A 22,512-nucleotide genomic window follows, 5' to 3' on the forward strand; every position below is an offset into this window, starting at 1 on the left:
GTAATAAGGCCAGTGTTACCAGAGCTTGAAAACAATCAACCATAAGAATATAATAAAAAAACAATAATTATAAGATGCGGCAACTGTGTGGTCCCCTCACAAAAAGAAATGCATAAACAAACTAGAAAGAGGAGATGAGCAGCAAAAGTTGTCCCAAGTTTGGTAACCAGGTTTAATCTGTGAGAAAAGATTAAAGGAAATGAATCCATCAACATTTGAGGAGAGAAGAGAAAGAGAAGACTATATGCTATATAAGCTGATAAATAATATGCAAGACATAGACAGAAGAGACCTGATGATGCAGTCAGAAGGAGGACCACAAAACTTAAGGAGACACAAGAACAAACTGAGAAAATGAGATGCATGAGTGAAGTCAAGAAATGCAGCATTTTGCATGGAATCAAAGATGCTTGGAATGGATTAAAGGAAGAAGGGATTGCAGTGAATTGTTTACAAACTAAAGGAAAGACTGGAGAAACATAGATATGGAGACAGGACACTCAGCATAACTTCAGCATTGTGCACTACAACTAGGTATATACACAGCACACTTTCAGTCACCAAAACATCACCAAACATAAATATAGCATCTCCTCCAACACACAGTTTGGAACACAGCAAATAACTAATACAGTGGGCTTGCTGACCACTTTCATACCGTAACATTTTCATCATTTATTGCTGTAGGTTTGTGTACTTATATGATTATTGTGCACTTAATGAAGTTATATTTTACAATCATTTATATTTTATTTTTTCAACAATAGAAACACCATTTCTATGTAAAGGCCCCTCAAAATCCATTTACTGGCCTTGTAGAGGGTCTGAAGGTAATAGGAATAACAAAAAAAATAGAAAAAAAAAAATCTTCTGGGGTTAGACTTTGTTTGTTCGGGGTTTGGCTTATCCATGAGGTTGGGTACACATCGTCTGTGTGTAGCAGGGGTCATCTGGAATTTCATTCTACATATTTTAAACTTACCCCCTGCTCATCATTTTCATTTTGATTCAGTTACTCTTCTACTCCGAGTTTGTGCCACCCTACCAATATGTTACATCACAAATACTGAATTTCTTTGATAATTAATTAGATAATCACAGCTGTTATCTCAATAAGCAACTACAAGTGTACCATTGCTGCACACAGGGAACGTGGTGGATGTGGATACTGGTAAATGGGTTGGTGAGCTCAGTGGCATCGGGGCCGGCCTGGACAGCTTCTATGAATATCTCCTGAAGGCCTATATATTGTTTGGACATCCAGAAGATTTTATTATGTTTAATGAAACTTACAGCTTAATCAAGCACTATATGAGAAGAGGGTAAGTGTTTATCTCAATGCTGGGGTTAACAAGAAGGTCTAAATTGTAGATACATAGTGTTTACTTGTAAGTAGGACATCTGCCCTTACTGAAAACAGGCTAAATGAATAGAGAACACGGCTGAAAACCACATCTTAACCCTGTTTTCCATATAAATAGAGTTTAAGGAGGTCAGGCATCAGTAAACAAGAATACTTTCATAGTCACAGGGAGAGGAGTAAATAACTTGGCCATAGATTGGCTATGACCACAACACCATTATGAACACTGTGTTATCCCAAAGGCCATCAAAGATCCAAGGTGTCAGTGAATTCAATTTTCATACACTGCCACCCTGTCAGTTCCTTCCACTGAAGTCTGTTCTTTTCCAGTGTTCCACCTCACAGTCCTTTGCCATGTCCAGCTTTCTTGCCATCACCATCACTGACAATTTATTTTTTCCATCTTTGTCCTTTCCATTTTTTATATTTGTCTAGCAACCGTTCCTCAATTCATTTGGCACGTGACATGAGTAGTTCACAGTTTGCTTTAGTCACTTGAAGTGAACTAAGGCAAGTGACACATCCGAAAGTTTCTGATCAGTAAGCTCTTAACATACACAAGAAAATGTGTCGAACATCTGGATTGTATGATACCCAGATAATTAGAAAAATAATGATTAGCAAGAATTTCTTCTTATAAAATTACATAAACATCATTGTGCAGGAGTGTAAGGAAGCCTGACATAGTTTTTAATGTTGATGCAAATATGATAGAAAGTTTCAAATGTAGGTTAAATAGATTTATGGATGAGGAGGGGAGATTATGAATAACTCCTTTTCAAAAGTGACCATAAACAGACTGACTGGCCCCTCATAGTATTCTTGAATCTTCATTTATCGTTTTATCTAGTGAAACTGTATGCCTGTCTGACTCCCCTCCTCTGCCACTTCTTTCTGTACTATAAGAATGAAAACTACCCTTTTCATAAAAAAATCAATCTTGCAAATATAAGGTACAGATTGTATTTCTCCACTTGACATGGCTTTGTATTTGCTCCCAGGAGGCCTGAATGTAACTCTGGTTCTGGGGACCATCCACTTTATGTTAATGTGGATATGAAGAGTGGCGGTACACACACCACTTGGATAGACTCCCTCCAGGCTGCCTTTGCTGGTGTACAGGTAAGAGGGAACACTATTACCTAAGCAGAGAGGCTAGTACATTAATTTTTCTTTTCCATTGTAAACATGAGTTGTGTACACACCTGTCCATGTGTATTCACAGATTTGTATGTTTGCAGATTATCCCCTGACTGCACAAAGGTGACTGCTAAGGAATTTTCCTGACACTGTTCCAAATATTTGTGGTCTGCCTTATTTTATTTATTTATTTATTTTTTTTTTTACAGCAGAGGAGACAGTTCAAGGGCGTAAAAAAAAAAAAAAACAATAATGAAAAAAAAAGCCTGCTACTTACTGCTCCTGAACAGAGTACAGAGGAGTGGCCAAAAAGAGAAATCAATTTTGGGAGGAGAGGTGTCCTGATACCCTCCTCTTGAAAGAGTTAAAGTTGTAGACAGGAGGAAATACAGATGAAGGAAGATCGTTCCAGAGTTTACCAGCGTGAGGGATGAAAGAGTGAAGATGCTGGTTAACTCTTGCATAAGGGGTTTGGACAGTATAGGGATGAGCTTGATCAAAAAGTCATGTGAGGTGAGGCCGCAGGAGGTGGGGAGGCATGCAGTTGGCAAGTTCAGAAGAGCAGTCAGCATGAAAATATCGATAGAAGATAGAAAGAGAGGCAACATCGCGACGGAATTTAAGATGTAGAAGACTATCAGTAGGAGGAGGAGAGCTGATGAGACGAAGAGCCTTAGACTCCACTCTGTCCAGAAGAGCTGTGTGAGTGGAGCCCCCCACACGTGAGATGCATACTCCATAGGACAGTTTGGCTGTCCCTAGGGAAGGGATGATGCGTACATGCATATAATTATATATATGTATGTTATGAATTGTCACTGTAAAGAATATTGAATTCTGCACTGGTGGTACTCACTGGTACTGGTACTGAGCAGTCTGGTACTGGTACCGTCAGGCTACGAAGTGTTGAGACAGTTTGCAATGACTTTCGTTCAAATAATACATAATATTATTCGAAGGGAAGGGATGTTTAGGAGTGATTTTGTTATAGATACACAAAATATGTTATTGAGAAAGGAAATAAATTCAATAGAGTGGAAGTTTTTACCTTATAACGATATATTAAGCAGCTCTGCCAAAGCATTTTGATACAGTTTTCGTTCTAGACATTAACCCCTTCACTCCGGCGACGCCGACGCCGGCGTGCCCCCCCAAAAATAAAATATTATAATTTTTAATAACTGAATTAATAATAATAATAATAATAATAATAATAATAATAATAATAATAATAATAATAATAATAATTATTGTTATTATTATTATTATTATTATTATTATTATTATTATTATTATTATTATTATTATTAAAATGTATAAGTGAATGTTATCTACTAGTTCACATTAACCTTTTCCATCTGTGACGCAGACATCGGCGTCACAGTTTGTAAAGGGTCAAGAGGATATAGAAGAGGATTAATCCTTTTCTAAACCTCAGTCCTCCTCTAAATTCCTCCTAATTCTCTTCCATTTCCTCTTAAGAGGTAAAGAGTCAAGAGGATATGGAAGAGGATTAAGAGGTTTAGAAGAGGACTAACCCTTTCCATACGGTGATGCCGTCGGATGCCCGTCGGATGCCGACATTGACGTCGCCGGAGTGAAGGGGTTAACATATGTTTTAAAACTAAAAAGAAAACAAAACATGAAATACTCCCCCAGCAGAACAAGTATCTACACTACAGTTTATTCACGCTCTGCGAGTTTCGCCTTGCTGACTTGTCTAGTACGTGTATTGGGCGGGTACTGGACAAAGGGGAGAGAGGCTCATTTCATCTGCTACAGCTGAACAAAGTTTTCTACACTTAAACATATAAAATCATACAGACGGTCAACTATGGGTGAGGAGAGATTGGATGGGCTTGCAAAATTATACATTCACCATGAACTGACCGACAGCGATCTAATTGAAAATTCTCACAACACAGGATTGCCAATTGAGTGGATTCTTCACTAAATTTGGTGGAAAATCATATCAGCCCAGCGCGGCAAATGTACGGACGAGTAACTGGTGGATGTTCTTGCCCAATATAGCGGCATTTTTGCATAGCTTCACCTATCACCTGACTGATTCTTTGACCAAATAGTTGAAAATATTGCAGTTGGCAATACTCCCTTGCCAGAATCTGAAGAAAAGATGTCCACAGTTCCCTCAATACGGCTGATCATCCCGCACGCACTGACGTAAGTGTTAACATTCAACACTCCCTGAACGTGCATGTACGTTCGCAACAGAGGCATACATAACTGACTCCTATAGATCTGGACCTCCTCTTTCCAATGGTGTTTTTGTTTTTAGCTGTGATGAATAGTTTTTGAGATACAGAGGTTAAAAGAGAGCCCCCATTGGGCTCCCTGACTGCGCCTGAGGGGATAGTCGCGTCCGCACCGGGCGCAAGGAAAGGGTTAATTGCGCTGTGGACAAAGAGATCATCCAGTCCAGAAAATATAACTAATTCAAAGTAAAATTTGACCAGTTGAGACTGAGGTGGGACCCCACGAGCATAATTAATTTCCTGTAAATCACAACAAGGTAAATAATAATAATAAAAATAATAAAAATAATAATAATAATAATAATAATAATAATAATAATAATAATAATAATAAATAGTTTATTAAGTGATTGCAGCTGTAAAGCTGAAAATATACACGTTAAAAATACAATTTCGAAACATAATAGAAAAAAAAGGGAAATGTACAATATGAAAGGGGTAAAGGGTGTCTGGGGTTGTGGGGGGTGAGGTGAGGCAGAATGCAGTGTGTTTGTACAGTAGGAGGCGGTGTGGTCTTCCGGGTGACGGGTCAGGTGTTAAGCCCCAGGTCAACCCCAGATCAAAAAAGGGTCAGGTCACAGTTGATGGCAGGGGTGCAGGTAGAAGCGGTGTTGGCCGTCACTCAGCTTATGGGCTTAACGATGACCTGCTAATCTGTCCAGCCGGTGAGACAAGATAGGAAGAGGTGGACTGAGCGGTAGTAGGCGTGGAAACATCTAACGTTTGCACTGCCTTGTATGTTGAGCGGCGTGCTGATTGCCCCAACCATGACTCCACCTGAGTGACGGGCCTCAACACTGCACTGCACCTGAACCGAATTCTCCCAGCAGCATGATGGTCGGGCAGGTGTACCTGGGGGCACCTGCGGCGTCGGCTGGATGGTAAGGCTGCGTTGACGTCACACCGGCCATTTCTACTCTTCAGTGTCTTCACGGCACCACAAATGCACTGCACTCACTGTCTGTCACCATGATTAAGCTTGATGTCACTAAAGTTTCTTATGATGTTGGGTTTTTGATAAAAAGGGAGAGGGGGATGGAGGGGAAGGGGAGGCCAACAAGCTGGCCTCGGACTATTCCATTCGGAGTGCCGTGACCCACGTCTGAACTGTGCCTGCACTGCTCTCACCCTCAGCCAATCATGGGTCAGGAGGCACTCAGCCACCAGCCCTGATGCTCTACCCTTTGCTGAATCAGGGGCAGGGGGGATGCAGCTAATCAGTGGCCATATTGCTCTTATCCTCAGCCAGCCTCCAGACTGGAGGCTGCAGAACGCTTAACCTGAGACCTTGCTATCATTTCCAATTGGGGCAGAAGGAACCTTGTGTCCTTCAATGCTTCAAAAACTCAATTTCTCCACCTATCAACTCGACACAATCTTCCAGACACCTATCCCCTATTCTTCAACAACACTCAGCTGTCACCGTCTTCAACACTAAACATCCTTGGTCTATCCTTAACTCAAAATCTCAACTGGAAACGTCATATCTCCTCTCTCACTAAATCAGCTTCCTCGAGGTTGGGCGTTCTGTATGGTCTCCGCCAGTTCTTCTCCCCCGCACAGTTGCTATCCATATACAGGGGTTTTGTCTGCCCTCGTATGGAGTATGCACCTCACGTGTGGGGAGGCTCCACTCACACAGCTCTTCTGGACAGAGTGGGGTCTAAGGCTCTTCGTCTCATCAGCTCTCCTCCTCCTACTGATAGTCTTCTACCTCTTAAATTCCGCTGCGATGTTGCCTCTCTTTCTATCTTCTATCGATATTTCCATGCTGACTGCTCTTCTGAACTTGCTAACTGCATGCCTCCCCCCCTCCCGCGGCCCCGCTGCACACGACTTTCTACTCATGCTCATCCCTATACTGTCCAAACCCCTTATGCAAGAGTTAACCACCATCTTCACTCTTTCATCCCTCACGCTGGTAAACTCTGGAACAATCTTCCTTCATCTGTATTTCCTCCTGCCTACGACTTGAACTCTTTCAAAAGGAGGGTATCAGGACACCTCTCCTCCTGAAATTGACCTTTCTTTCGGCCACCTCTTTTGATTATTTTTTGGGAGCAGCGAATAGCGGGCTTTTTTATTAGTTTTTTTTTTTTTTCCCTTGAGCTGTCTCCTTTGTAAAAAAAAAAAAAAAAAAAAAAATCAGAGACCAGGAGGGACTCAGCCTTGCCTGCCACACTCATATTCATGTCACTCCATGTGTTTGCATATTTTACTGTTTTTATTGCTTTTTCATATTTTTGTTTGACTGACTTGTCTCACTACCACATGGAGTAGCTCATTGTTGGTAGCACATTATTCATTCTTTACCCGTAAACTGCGCAATTGAGATTTGGGAATAGCTCCTGGGTGCGCAATAAATGGCAAAAAAATAACTTGCTGGTAAATGATTTTTAGCATTACAACACCCAAGAGAGACATGTTGAGCACCAAAAAGTGTAAAAAAAAAAATAATAATTCACCTAATGTGGCAATGATGGCAGGCTAAAGGTTGAGGATATGAGGCGACCTTGGGAGCACTGGTACTGATGGGGTAGATAGGATGGTGGCAAAGGGAAGATGACACACGGCACAGTCACGTCTGAACATTATCTTGCAACTAATTATTCATTTCAGTTAAAACAAACGAAATAAATCACTGGAAACATCACTTTGTCAATTTCCAGTAACATTTGCTTGCATTTTCATTTTTAGCACATTCACCTTTCAGATAACCTATTTTATTTTCCCTTACCCTAAACTATTTACAATCTATCTTACACTGTGCTTCTCAGTATTCTTTCAGTGTGTGATACTCAGTGAAATGGTACAGCACACATTGGTACTTGACATTCTGTGCACATAGTCACCACCATTTTTCTTGACCTCTCACGTTTGTTTGTAGAGGTACATACATGACACCGTCTCTGTTGTTTGCTTCCTTTTTCTGTGTCCGGTAAATATTCTAATTTGTCTGGCGAGGCAGTCCTTACACAGGAGTCTGTCAGGACCATGTGCCTGACATCGTCCTCAAGCTGCACCTGTCACTGTTCCATATTTCTCCAAAAGCTGGTAGGCTACATTGTAAGAAAACTCAGTTTATTGTTTTGTTTTTTCCAGTCTTGACTAAGTATATGTTATATGCATTCAGTATTGTAACATCAACAACATGAAAGAATAGCTTATGGTACCATTTGACACATTTTCTCACGCATTCAACACCAGCAAGCTGACAGTCACTTTTGTCGACTAGGCGCATATTTGTGTTGTAGTCAATGACAGCATTTGGCTTCCTAATGCTTTCATGTGTCCTGTGGTCGTGCTTCAAATTTTGGCATATGTTTCCTGTTCTTGCGTACTGTGCCACATGACCCAGTCATATTTTCCAGTAAATACTGACACAGACTAGGGTTAGTGTACCAGTTTTCGGTATATAGGATATGTCCCTTACCCATGTACCTTTCCATCATTTTCTTCACAACTGCACCAGATACTCCCAAAGGGTCACCTTGTGGAATGTCAACAGGGGTGCCAGTGTACACTATTGCATCTAAAACTATCCCTGTTTCGCAGTCACAAAGGATAAAGAATTTGATACTGAACCTGTGCCTTTTTGAAGGTATATGGTGTTTGAATATAAGTCTCCCCTTCAACAACACCAGGCTTTCATCTATAACAACCTTGCAAAAAGGATAAAAGAATTGTCTGTACTTCTTAGTAATCATGGTAAATACTCTTCTAACTTTCCACAAACGATCATTTTCATCACGTTCGTTATTGTCATGGAAATGTAGAAACCTTATCAATAAAAGGAATCTGTCTCTTTTCATGAATTTCCCAAAAATTGGTGTTGGAATTGAGGCATCGATTTTCCAATAATCACTCGGCACATTTTTTTTTTATATGTGGCATCAGCAGTAACAGAGCAAAAAAACCATACATTTCTTCTATGTTTGTGTCTGACCAGCGATGAACATGTGATTTTGGGGTGAATGTAGCATGCTCCATAGTGTATTTATAAAAGCTGTTTGTTTGTGACACAACAAGCTGCATTACCTGGTCATCAATGTATGTTTCAAAATAATCAACCTCTTGTGCATCATTATCAAGAGGCCAGTCATTAGTCACACCAGCAATATTCCTGTCAAAGTTATGAATGTCTGGCACAAAGTCTGATCCATCAGACCAGACGAATGGAATATGCGTTGTCTCGCATCTCTGAGGCTCCTGTTCTCCCTCCGCTTCCCCCTCCTCTCCCACACCAGTTGACACCCCTCCCTCACTCTGTTCATTAACTGAGTCTTCTCCTATACCTCCACTGTCATTTTCCTCATCTTTCTGCCACTCTGGATCACTGGACAGTGATAACAGTGATTCATCAGGGTCTACTAGCATTGGTAAGAGTTTTGTTGGTGTCAGTGACTGACTAGGCTTGCTAGTAACTTTTCGTACTGTTGGAAAAGCAGCGTGTCTGTGACCTTGAGGGCCAGAAGCATGCTTACACTTGACACGCTTCCTCAGAGCAGTTGAATCTGATGGTTGAATACAATCTGAATCACTGTCACTTTCAGATTTGTCTACTATGATCTTTCTCTTTACCAATACCTTCTTTTTACCACCTCCCATGCCTCCCCCACGGGCACGACCGCAGGAGCTATGGGGCTGGTTAGCATCAGTAAATGGCATACTTCTACTCCATGACTGCTAAAGAGCAACTAATATGACGATGATGATTACAAGGTGCGAAAGAGGGATGATGTTGCCACACGAGGTTCATTGGAATATACTTTGGCATCGCGGGAAATATAAATATCCACCTTGGAACTTGTCATTTTAAGATGTCTGGCACAGTCTAACTCGTAGCATCTTTAGATGTCTGGCGCAGTTTACGGGTTAATAGAAATGTTCATGTAGAAAAAATAATGTGTCCCTTATTCAGTGTTGATTCAAGATTATCAACTTTACCTTATTCAGTGTTGATTCAAGATTATCAACTTTACCTTATTCAGTGTTGATTCAAGATTATCAACTTTACCTTATTCAGTGTTGATTCAAGATTATCAACTTTACCTTATTCAGTGTTGGTTCAAGATTATCAACCAAAGTTGATAATCTTGAATCAGTTTGTGCTAAATCAATGTTCTGCTTTATTTATTAGCATGGTGAAGTTTTATTTATTTATTTATTTTTTTCCTTTATTGAATTAAGCTCAGCCGGGCTTCTGTTAAAGTTTTTACATGATCAACTGAGTATCCTAGACTGAAGTGTATATGACTGGCCTTAACACTCTCCGTCCGTGTATACTCACAGCTGGTTTGCCACCTTTGAGATATAAAAGTGTTTTGCAATGACACTTATTTTGCAGGCAACTTTGTGCTTATTGAAGTTTGGTAGTTATTGTGAATGCAGTATGAAATGCCAAAAGGATAGAGTGTGGGCAAAAAATATGGCTAATTTGTTTAATAGATAACTGTTTTTAACATCAAGATGTAATTTTTGTTCCTATGAATGTTTCTTAATTAAGATAACAGGATTCATGAAAAATAAAAAACTTAATTCCTTCATAAAAAATTATCTAAATATACAATAAAGAAAAAATACTTGTAATAATTAAAAACCTGGTATCTCTCAAGCCATAACTTAACTCAGCTGTCTTGTTTGGTCACATGGTCCACAAGCCTTGATCATCCTGGCCTGCCTTTAAGAAATTAGTGTTTTGACAATGTTTTCTGCTTGCATATTTTATTAGTTTATTGGTGATTGAATGGAGACTTGTTTTACCCTCAGGTCTTGGCAGGAGACATGGAAGAGGCTATCTGCATACATGCTCTCTATTACACCATTTGGAAAAAGTATGGAGTGTTGCCAGAGAGATTCAATTGGCAAAGGATATCCCCAGATGTTATGTTTTACCCACTCAGGCCAGAGTTTGTGGAGTCAACATACTTATTATACCAGGTGAGGTCAGTGGAGTGAGAAAGTATTTGAGCACTAGCCACACACACCATGTGATGTACTGCACTGGATTATTGTAAACTTTTCATGCCACAACTAGCATTGTAATTTCAACTTTGATGGAATCAACAGGCAACCAAGAATCCGTTTTACTTGCACGTTGGGCGGGACATCCTCACCTCCCTCAACAACCTGACCAAAGCACGCTGCGGTTATGCCACAGTCCACTCTGTTCTGGACATGACTTTGGAAGATCGCATGGAGTCCTTCTTTCTTTCAGAGACCTGCAAGTACTTATATTTGGTAAATCACCGAAAAAAATATAGTTACAAGTCTTTTTTTACTATTAACCCTCTCGCACACTGCAAGTTTCCAATAAGTTTCTGTTCCACTCACCATGCATTTCTCAGGCCCGACCAGCCTTTTTTTGCCGCCGTGATACTCTACATTCCCGGAATTATTTTACCTTCACAGATATATCGTACCCCAATAAATTTGGTATCAATGGCTTCATAAAGACTTGTACGTATTGGAACATGCACAAATAAAAATAGAGGAAAAAAAAAAAAAAAATATATATATATATATATATATATATATATATATATATATATATATATATATATATACGTATATATATACGTATATATATATATATATATAAACAATACAAACTTGTTTCAAGTCTCCGTATAGAGTATTGTAGACAATAAATCCTAAGTACCAACTCTTCCCCAGTCGCTAGCTCAAAATTTTGTGGGCCAACTTTTTTAGACGAATATATGTTTCGAAGCGGAATTTAGTGAGGATTTTTATGGTATCCTCAAATTCCTCATATGCCTATTAGTTCCCAAGTTACACTGATAAAACTGTATTTTTTTCCTCTTCCGTCAGAGTAGTAAAAACTAAAAATCGTTCAAAGCTCCTCATCTACGCTCCTTAGAAAGGTTGCCATATGTATGGTAAACTTATCCCAACAAATGATGCTCCCAAATTTGATACACTTTCACCATAAACTTAATTTTTAATATTTTTTTTATCTTTTATGACGCGTTTCGCGTCATCGTGCGCCAGGACCTTTTACCCTTTGATGACGCGAAACGCGTCATCATGCGCGAGAGGGTTAATATATTGATTACAAATCCATTAACCCTCTCGCGCACCGTAAATTTCCAATAAGTTTCTGTTCCACTCACAATGGATTTCTCGGCCCGACAGGCCTTTTTTTGCTGCCGCGACACTCTACATTCTCGGACGTATTTTACCCTCACAAATATATCGTACCCCAACAAATTTGGTATCAATGGCTTCATAAAGACTTGTACTAGAACATACGCAAATAAAAATTGAGGAAAATAAAACAATACAAACTTGTTTTAGGTCTCCGTATAGAGTATTGTAAACAATAAATCCTAAGTACCATGTCTTCCCACCTCACTAGCTCAAAAGTTTGTGGGCCAACTTTTCTTGCCGAACATATGTTTTGAAGCGGAATTTAGTGAGGATTCTTTTGGTATCTTCAAAATCCCCATACGCCTATTAGTTCCTGAGTTACACCAAGAAAACTGAATTTATATCTAAATAATTGACAGAGTTGGCACTCCCTCTCATTTCCTTTTACTATTATGCTATTTTTTTTTTATCATTTGTAAATAAATTTTATAGCATTATATAGCTAATTTCATATGGAAGAAGATGCAACCTTCAAAACTACACCAACCCTTGTAGGTATCGTGTGGTAACTTCTGCAATGAAGTCCCCCGCGCAATATACGCAATCTTCGCTGGCTGTAACTAAGTACCGTATCTTCCCCACTCTGAAATCACACACAAAAAATATATTATTTTTACGTAGAACACAACGCTACACACGTATATATCATAAAACACTCGATTTTCGGTGGTGCGGGACGGATTAAAGCCCACGCGGGCCTCGCTTAGATGGGAGTGAGGGCGCGCGTACCTCCTTGCAGGACCGCCTCCGGAGCAAACCGATGAACAAAATGGCTCCACGCTCCTCTCCTACGCCCCATAGAGGGGTTGCTGTATGTTACCATGAAGAAACTTATCCCACTGAATAACCATACCAAATTAGACGCAATTTCACCGGAAACTTTATTTTTAATGAATATTTTAAAGTTTTATGACGCAAAACGCGTCATCGTGCGCCAGGACCTTTTTCCCTTATTGACTCAAAATGAGTCATCGTGTGCGAGAGGGTTAATTTTGGTTCAGTATGTCTAGTATACACTGATTTGCATTCCTCTTTTTATCAATGTATTGAGTACGATACTGTTGTTCCATCTAAAATTTTATTGAATAATACAAATAATATCTGGAATAGTGTCTTGTGTCAGTTTATATGTCTGTATGCCCAGTGGTGCTGTCCCCTCTTCCAGCTGTTTGATGCAGACAACCCCATCAACCTGAACTTTGGCCGCTACATGTTTACCACGGAAGGTCATGTGTTACCACTGGCCCCTTGGCTGCGCCAACAGACCTGGGAAGATGGCCTCTTCCAGGAACTCAACTCTCAGTCTCACATCAACCTCTCTCTGGCTGGTGTAAGGACTCCTCTCATTTTTAACTCTGACTAGGGCTAGGATTAGTGTTTCAAGAATTGGTGATTTTGGTATTCAAATCAATTTTATGTAAAAGTACTTGAGGATTTTATCAACCACATTCTTTCAGTAGGTAATTGTTTGTAAATGTATATGGAAAAAAATGCAAATGGTTTATGGCACTTATGGATTCTAAGAATCTGGAATGTAGATCTCTTACTTTGTATGCTCATGGTACATTACATAACAGTGGAAGTTTCAGTGACAGGTATCTAGATTACAGAGACAGGGCCATACCTTCCTGATTGGTTCCCAATTACATGAATAGAGTTATGAGCATAGGAAGTAACTATATAGGTAAAATAGATAAAAAGTAATCAGGTACTAAATTCAAAAGCTAAATGTAGAGGTATCTTTTAAAAGTGACAGAAGCTCTTTAGAGGTACAATAATACTGAAGCATTTGAGTTGATGTGGGGCCAAGCAAGTTTATGATTGTACAGAAAACCCTTGACAAGTCACACACCTCAGGGCTCAAGGGTAATGCACCTTAGCCCTTTACCAACTCATCCATGTCTGACTCTTGACATTTGAAAAAGTATGATTTTTCAGAGCTATTCCAGCTTCAGAGAACTTCCTGACAAGACATGAATGGGTTGTTAAAGGGTTAAACTGTATTACCCATGAGCCCTGAGGTGTTTTGACATATCAAATTATTTCTGTACTATCATAAACTTGCTTAGCCCTACATTGACTCTGTTATTATACCTCTAAAGAGCTTTTGTCATTTTCACAAGAGAGCCTTACCTTTAGCTGTTAAATTTGGCATCTGATGTGTTTTTGTTGTCCTACCGACAGTGGAACCTCACATCTGCCAAATACATCAGTCTAAAAATATCGTGCCAAATGCGAAATCGCCAGATCTGGGACAAACTTTAAATGGGGAAAAATTAATGAGACTTTTATCACCTGAAAGTTACCGTAGTTTTCCCATATTTCTGTGCTCATATCCCAAAAAAGTTAATCATAACTACACAAAGCACCAACATAAGTAAAGGGATATATAAAAACTCACCAATATCATATTCAATAATGTCTTTTTGGGCCAAAAATGTGGGTTATGGAATGAAGAATAACTATGAATGGGTGGCAGCCTCTTCGTCACTGTCCTCGATCGCCCACTACCCTGCCACTATCAGCTGCACCTCCCAAGGTCACCATCACTAGCTGCCTTATACCACCAGACACGAAAAACATGCATGCAGCACAAAACCTAGTCAGGGGACTGAGGGGAGGAGGCAGACAGCTGTGGTGTGGGCTGTGTACGGTGGCACTGTGGTGTAAACAATGGTACCAATTAAAAATGGCCGCTGCCAAGCGAGGATGCACACAGAGCGATCACTAGATGTGATACTATCTCGTGAAATGAGGAGATTTGGAAAGTTTCTAACCTATCGCCAGATGCAAAATCGCAAGATAAAATAACGTCAGATGCGAAGTTCTACTGTATATAGTTTTTTTCTACAGTCATAACTCCATTCATGTAAATGGTAATACGTGCACAAACTCTGAAAAGATCTGATGCAGAGACAACAGTAAGAAGTTTAGTTTCCTATATAGAAGTATTGATGGTTAGAAGAAGCTAGATGGGGAGGGGGTACAGGCAAGGCACATCCATGACTTAAAGGTAGATATGGAGACAAGTCGGTGTGAGATTAACTCAAATCCTGTATACTACAACTTGGTGAATACACCCACATACACCCAGTGTTACTAATATATATCTACCTCTGTCCCCAGTGTGCTGCCATCAATGAAGAGAGGATACACAGACTGCCACTGAAGAGCCAATACTTGGAGCAAATTTCAGTGTCCCTCGGGGTGGAGTTATGATAGATAGTGATAATAGTCACTTGTGCCTTGTGTAGTGTGACCTCATAAGCCTACATTAGGGTCAGGTTTCCCTTAAAGAAGATTATTTATGTATACTGTATTTCCCGTCATATAAGACGCACTTTTTTTTGAAAAATAAGATTAAAAAAATCACCCTGCGTCTTATACGCCGATGGTTAGGTTTTGGTAGGCAGAGGGGTTATTGCTACTGATATGAAACCAAAATCAAAAACACTTCCATTTGACACAAGTTCCCAGATGTCCCCAGAATGAAATATACCAAATTTTGCGGCATGTAGCGAGCACTATTTTTCACTCAGAAAATGCCTAAAAAGTTACCCCAGTGCAGTATATGCCTAAGGTACAAATTTTAATTGATTTAAATAATGAATAGTGTGATGCAATAGAAAAATGTGAACAAGCAGAAGAGAGGAGGAGGAAACGTGCAGCGATAAAACTGCACAGGTCACAAGAAGACTCACCCACGTGGCGCGGCGTGAACACAAAACACAACACACAAGACAACACCGCCGCGGCGCACCAGTCGCCAGTGTGCTGGGTACCTCGGTGGTGATGGTTAAAGCGGCTATTACTCGAGAACAATGTTGGTGGAGCAGGGTGTTTTCTGACATGACTGTTCGGTGATCATGGGGCGGACTTGGGCGGATTAGTCTGGAGCTAGTATTTCTGCTGTGCAGCGGCCCGGTCAGCCAACGTTTTCTGTGATATATGTTCAAAAGAGCGGATATCCGTGGATGACTAAAATGTTTACTGTAAACGCATTTTTGTTTTTCATTACAAAAATAACTGTTACAGCATAATATGATTGATAGAAATTAATCAACATCTATTTCTACTTGAAAGTAGGTATACGGTCCCTGAAAGTCAAGATCAAGACCAAGATTGCCCATCGAACGTAGCATTCCCGCTTGATTAGTTCCCTCAGTAGCTCGGCGAAAGCTACCGCCTGCACACTGTGCAGTGAGTGAATCCACCAACCAACCCTTTTGTTTACCATTTCAAAGTCACAGCTGCTCGGGGTAAGAGCACTGTAATTCTTCAACCAACAGTGGAACACTTTGAACACAGAGGACACAAAGCAACACACGGTGTCATAGTCATAATTATTGTAAGTAAGGCGGCCACATGTAATACAGCATACACATTAAGTTCAGGGAAAATGTGGAGTTAAAAAAAAAATCTAAATATATCTTGCCAAATTATAGGTGCGTCTTATACGCCGGTGTGTCTTATATGGCGGGAAATACGGTGTGTGTGTGTGTGTGTGTGTATATATATATATATATATATATATATATATATATATATATATATATAGATATATATATATATATATATATATATATATATATATATATATATATATATATATATATATATATATATATATATATATATATATATATATATATATATATATATATATATATATATATACAAACACACACACACACAAACACCAGTATATATATGAACTATGCAAAACTACATCATCTTCATTGACATTCACAGTGAGATGTAAATAATTGTTATGCCATAATTATTAGAACCTTTAATGCCTTCAAATAAGAAATGTGATAATAAGAATAATTTCTTTGATAGGTTATTGAAGTAATAGTAATTTCACATTTTTATATTAAGATATATTACAGTACCTGTTTCATGGATGAAGGAAAATGGATAGAAGGTAAATTAATGTTGCTAGTTAGAGTTTCCCACTATATTTATGTGCTGTGGGTGGGTGGGCGGGTGTGTGTGTGTGTGTGTGAATGTCGGGGGGGAAGGGGGGTGTACACAATTACGAGTGTTCAAGCCTTTATTCATATAGGTAATACAAAGGAGCTTCCTCCCTAACTGGTTCAACACTGTTGTAGTATTTTCTAAACCTTAAAAAGCCTCCATTTTGTTCCCCATGGAAGACATATTTCTGTAGTCTGTTGATGATGCTGTGGTTACAAACTATGTATTGCTCTGATTACCTCCATTAACTAATGCATAATCTAAATAGCAGGTTTTTGGTTCTACACACTCACATGCAGGTCACATGTCCCTCTGTCAAGATCTCATTCAAGTTTTTTTATATCTACTTCACTTGTAAGCTAACAAGCATTTCAACATTCCATTTCATTTGCTCACCTTATATACCAGTATGTGCATTCATATCTCTTGTAACAATTACTTTTCCCTTTATGCTCTCACTTTTCTTTAGTATACTATACTTTCCATTGTTCTCCCTTAGTGATCTTCCACTCTCAGTTGTATGTACACCACAACTAAACATTTCAGACCTACCACATTCATTCATGCATTTGTCCACTTTAGCATCTATAATGTCCTCACTCACAACATTATTTCTCACATCTGTCTCTCCTACTTTAAGAGGAGTGACTGCTTCATGAGGTAAAAAATCTGATCATCTCAACATATTCATGAACTGAACTAGCAGCGTGCCAAAAGTATTGAAAAATATCCCGAGTCAAAATTTCCTCAGCAAACTTACTAAGTTGTTAAAAATCAGCTTACTTTGCACATTACATTTGTTTGTAAATCACCTCTTAAGACTTTCAACAAGTTTTTTCGAAGTGCAACTTTTCAAGTTGAGCTACAAAACTCAAAATCTATGAGACCTACAATAATGGTTTAAGTTTTATTTGAAACAACATGGAATGTAGACTATTATGAACTAAAGTAAATTTCCTACCAGTTTTAGTTTTTAACCCCTTCACTACGGCCGGGTGAAAACAGCGCCCCACCCCGTATCCGAACTGGCCGTGCACACCAAATTTCATATAACAAGTTTTCAGCCATAAACTCAGTATAATCATCATGTATTATATATAAAAAAACATGCAAAATTAAATGGTGCACATAAAGAAACATAAATTATTTAATAATTTTGAGATGTATACATAACTATACAGAGAAATTTGCGTTATTCGTAGATGACGTGTCTGCTGAATTTTATTTCCTTATATTAGTTGTGATGAAGAAATAGATTTGTGGAGGAAAGGGAAGGGAAGGACACAGACATAAGTAAGATCATGGAAAATATCCCACTGATTCACTGGCAAAATGCACAGATCTCATGGAGTAAAAGGCTGAAAGGCCGTATGTGTGTGTGTGTGTGTGTGTGTGTGAGAGAGAGAGAGAGAGAGAGAGAGAGAGGGGGGGGGTCAAAAGATTGACACCTCAGTGATACGAAGGGAGAGAGGGAGAGAAGCATCTCTCTCTCTCTCTCTCTCTCTCTCTCTCTAACACACACACACATAGATTAGATGGCGAGAAAGGGAGGGAAGGATTGAGGAAGAGCAAGCTGAAACTTGTTGAGGCGCCTCGCCTCCCCTCTCTCTCACACACACACACATTCACACACACTGCAGGGAGGAGGTATAAGAAAGAAAAAAGAACAGACAGCCAGATGGATGTGAGGGGGAGGCCAGAGCTCCCGCATGAGGCTCACGCCGCGTCCCTGACCCGAGGGGGTGGTGAGACAATGCACACTATAGCCAGCCACTTGGCAACTTAAAGGAAGAGGAACTCCACACACATACACCATTTCTTTCTTATTATTTTTGTTATTTTCTGTTAGAATTGATTGTTACTGTCAAGTACAAATGTGCACAAGACACACTTATGTTATTACACAATAATAACATTGAGAATCAAATAAGACACCGTATCATATCCGACCTACATCTTAAAAACAATTGTACAATATCAGGGAAGAAATAACTCGTATGCTGGCTAAAGCGAGCCTGGACGCAGTATACGTGTCCTCGGATATGGTATGGGGCACTAAAGGGCATAGTATACACGTCCTTGTGTTGAAGGGGTTAAAGTTATAGGTCTTTGAGTACAAAAAATACGGTCATCAACATTGTCATAACTTCAAAACCTAAATAGACAAAACATTTTGTTCTGGATAATTCATTCTACACTTCCGTTCTTTCCAAGGAGACCTCAACCACTATGTAGTTTTAAAAATCTTGGAGGAAGTTGGTTATAAAATCAGTTGAAAATTAGTGAAAAACCTAATTCTTGGCTCGACTTCCAGCATTTATTATCCAATTTTCAATTGCAAGCCTTCAAATGTCATAGTTTTCTGTTCCCATTTGTGTGTTACATAGTTGAGGTGAATTTATTAACCCATAAAGGATGGGCTAGAGGGCGATTTTCTGCTTGCAGGGCGTGTGCTGTGTTGATAAATTTTGGCTAAATAGGTGATCTTCAGCAATGCCCTGTGTGGCAATTTCAGAAAAACAATAGTTCATAGTGCTTTTACACCGCCAATCTTTCATCTACATGATGGAAAAAACTAGAAATCCCTCAGTTGATGCACGGCAGAGATATGATGTTGGGAAGTACAAATCTTGACGGGACAGTGGATGACGTGAATTCCCACACCCCGTCTTTCTCTGACTGACTGGGAATTCCTGCCAGCCATCCTTTACGGGTTAATAACATAAATGTTGCCTGAACCGGCCACTCCCTTTAAGGCTCTCGTTTTTTCTGTGAAGCATGGCTATGCCTCCTAATTTCTATTGATTTTTGTGTCCCTTTTGTAGTCATCATATACTCATTTCCTTCCATTTGTACACTGCAAGTTAGTTTCAATTTCATTTCCTTGCATACATCCTCAGACATTCCAATAGCTCATTTTTTCACATAAACACATCCAGTTGTCATGCAGTTACTTACCCTTCTGTTCTTTTTAAGCTGCCATGTCAAGCCTCGTCCAACACTACGTCTGTGCCTTCACACACTCGTGCAGTCGTCTCTCCATCCTCTTGTTTTCCTGTCATTCAGGTGGATTCCATCTGTGCAGAAGGCCATTCCTTCCCTTAGGATTTCATCCATGATGATAAAACTTACATTCCCTTTCTTCTCCTTCAGCTACTCTTATGTTGAGTTTCAGGACTTCCTCTTGAATGCTCGTGTTTCTCATCTTCATGATCTTTTGATGCTGGTCTCATTTCTTGTTCATCGTATGACTCCATCCACTGCTACACTGATGTGTTTTTTTTAGCTGCCATCAATGCTGCCACAGCTGCTTTTACTGTCACTTTGGTGTCAGTTTTTCCAAGCCATTTCTATGGTATTGAATCACAAGCAATCCATTCTCAAATGTCCTGGTGCTTTCCTCAACATTCTTCTTCATGTAATATATCTGGATGCTGCTCAGTCTGTCCTGTTTGCTCCTGTGTTCTCTTCACCACTCTTCACTTCCCAATAATACATATTAGGACTTTCTTGTGCACCATTTTCATCTGGGTCCTACTGATCTTGTTCTCATTGTTTTGGACTGATCTTCCTTTTCAGTCTTCGCACTGCTATATACTTTGTCTTCTTTCTTCTTAGTCAGCATTTTGCACACCGCTCTATATTCAGTCTTCTTCCTTTTCAGTCTGCATGCTTCTCTCCACTTGGTCTTCTACCTTTTCAGTTTGCACATTGGTTTCCACTTGGTTTTCTCTTTCTATTTGTAATGTTGTAATGCATTGATGAAATGATGATGATGATTATCTTCCTTTGTGCGTGCCTCTCTGCTTATCCCATTTTTTTTTTCCAAAGCATTTGATAAACAGGCACACAAAAAAGTTTTCATGATTCAGCAGCCTGTTGGTGGTCTTCAGGCCCACACACACCTAATGGTACATGTCATGCCTTTTACATGCCACTCCATGTCTCCAGTTGGTCATTGCCTCCTTACACACACTGCACTCACAGATATAATCTTTGCTCTCACCAAGAGTTGTAAAAAGGTTAACAGTACCTTTTTACAAGCGGGAGCCCCACACACCTTGCTGTTGTACTCTCTCGTGTCGAGCAATCTGGTAGTGGGCGTAGGATTATTATTGTTGTCCCATATCTTCATAGTTATGTTTTGCATATTACTTATGTCATCTTATTTTCCTTTTGTGGTTTGATATTTCATTCCTCACCATAAATTTTACCATTTTTGTTTGGTGCAACTCAAAATGTCTTTCTCTCTCTGGTATTTTGTGTACTACATGGTTGCTTATTATATATCTTGTTCATAGTTTATTTTTATTTCTGGGTGTAATCCATACTGGCTCTATAGTATAAGTCTCTTGCTTTGTTCTCCTTTTTGACCATCTATTCATGAACTTTTTAGATCCTTCTTTCATTAAGGTTTCTAAATCTTGTAGATTGACAGGTCTGGTTTGTGCTGAAACATTCTCAATGTACATTCTATAGCTGTTTATTGCAGCTTTATTTTTACTTTTATTATGTGATCACTCTCCTTGTTACTGTACATATTTTCTTGAGACCATATACATCCCCCGAGTTTTGAGAAGGGATGCTCGCAGCCTGTGTCAGTTTCAAGAAAGTGTTTGATTCAGTGCATCTTGAGCCACTCTGGGATCTTGCATCTCTGCCAGATTTGGCCACTTGTCATGCTGCTTTCCTGTGAACAAGGGAGTGAGGCAAGCAGGGCTTTGTCCTTGCCCCATCACTTGTATGGACTGGGTTTAGGCAGAGTTGTGAACCAAAGTCATTTTAGGGCACCTGTTGGCAATACCAAGGCCACTGGCATTGTTTTTGTCAGTGATGCAGTGATCCTGGCCAAGTTTCCTACTAAAATAGCTTTAAGTTGCATGGAGCTAAAACAAATATCTTCAGGCAATCAGACAAATTCTGAACATGATACATTGATACAATCAGGAGAGCATAAAGAAGTTGATTTTATTTCAAAATTGCTACATCTGCCCATTTTTTATGAATGTAACTAATTTTGATGGCTCCTGTACACTAAATAGCATTATGCAAAATAGTGATATATGGCCCTAGACAGTATCTATGCAGTAGTGCAAAAGTTTAAAAATAAATTGTTGAACATCAACTACAGAAGTAGAATAATAATGTACTATATTATTTTTGAACTAGTATTAGTAGGGTGGTTGATTTACATGCCTGTACATGATTTACTTAAAAGTGCTGACTGAGAGTTGAGAAGTACGATGCTTCAAAGTCTTCAAAAGTGTGCCTCACTAATATCCAGAAGCTGACAGAGCTGACTTAGTGGTTACTAAGTCACTTCTAAGTGGGAAATTGTTAGATGAGCATAGCGGTTTCCAGCCTCTTTACTGTTCTGGAGAATCAAGGAACAACTTGCTATCTAGAGTTTGCTTGGAAATGAGCTGCACAACCTGCATTTTACTTTTATTTAGATATGAAAAACTTAAGGACAAACAGTATCTCATACTGCAAAATATGGTTAAGTCCAAAAGACCATAGATAAAAGATAAAAATATTAATGATTTATTAAAATGGAATTACCAGGTAATTGTGGTTGTTTAATGA

At 39.3% G+C, this 22,512-nt stretch overlaps 1 protein-coding gene across 3 annotated transcripts in view; it reads left to right on the forward strand.

The window, feature by feature from the left end:
* The window catches only part of LOC127001165 (ER degradation-enhancing alpha-mannosidase-like protein 1), a 30,996-nt gene extending 8,501 nt beyond the window's left edge, over window positions 1–22,495 (forward strand). The window contains exons 5-10 of one of the 3 annotated variants that reach the window (XR_007754833.1): window positions 1,148–1,322; window positions 2,365–2,485; window positions 10,546–10,716; window positions 10,846–11,003; window positions 13,112–13,276; window positions 15,073–22,495. Coding sequence is in view for 2 of the 3 variants with exons in the window: in XM_050865380.1 (XP_050721337.1) it covers window positions 1,148–1,322; window positions 2,365–2,485; window positions 10,546–10,716; window positions 10,846–11,016; window positions 13,112–13,276; window positions 15,073–15,165 (896 nt within the window). In the remaining variant the exon portion in view is untranslated. Of the gene's footprint in view, window positions 1–1,147; window positions 1,323–2,364; window positions 2,486–10,545; window positions 10,717–10,845; window positions 11,017–13,111; window positions 13,277–15,072 lie in introns of those variants that run through there. The other 2 variants (XM_050865380.1, XM_050865381.1) reach the window with 2 other exon arrangements.
* Window positions 22,496–22,512: the final 17 nt, after the last annotated feature.

Source organism: Eriocheir sinensis, chromosome 20 (assembly GCF_024679095.1).
Source record: "Eriocheir sinensis breed Jianghai 21 chromosome 20, ASM2467909v1, whole genome shotgun sequence".
Classification (NCBI taxonomy): Eukaryota; Metazoa; Arthropoda; class Malacostraca; order Decapoda; family Varunidae; genus Eriocheir; species Eriocheir sinensis.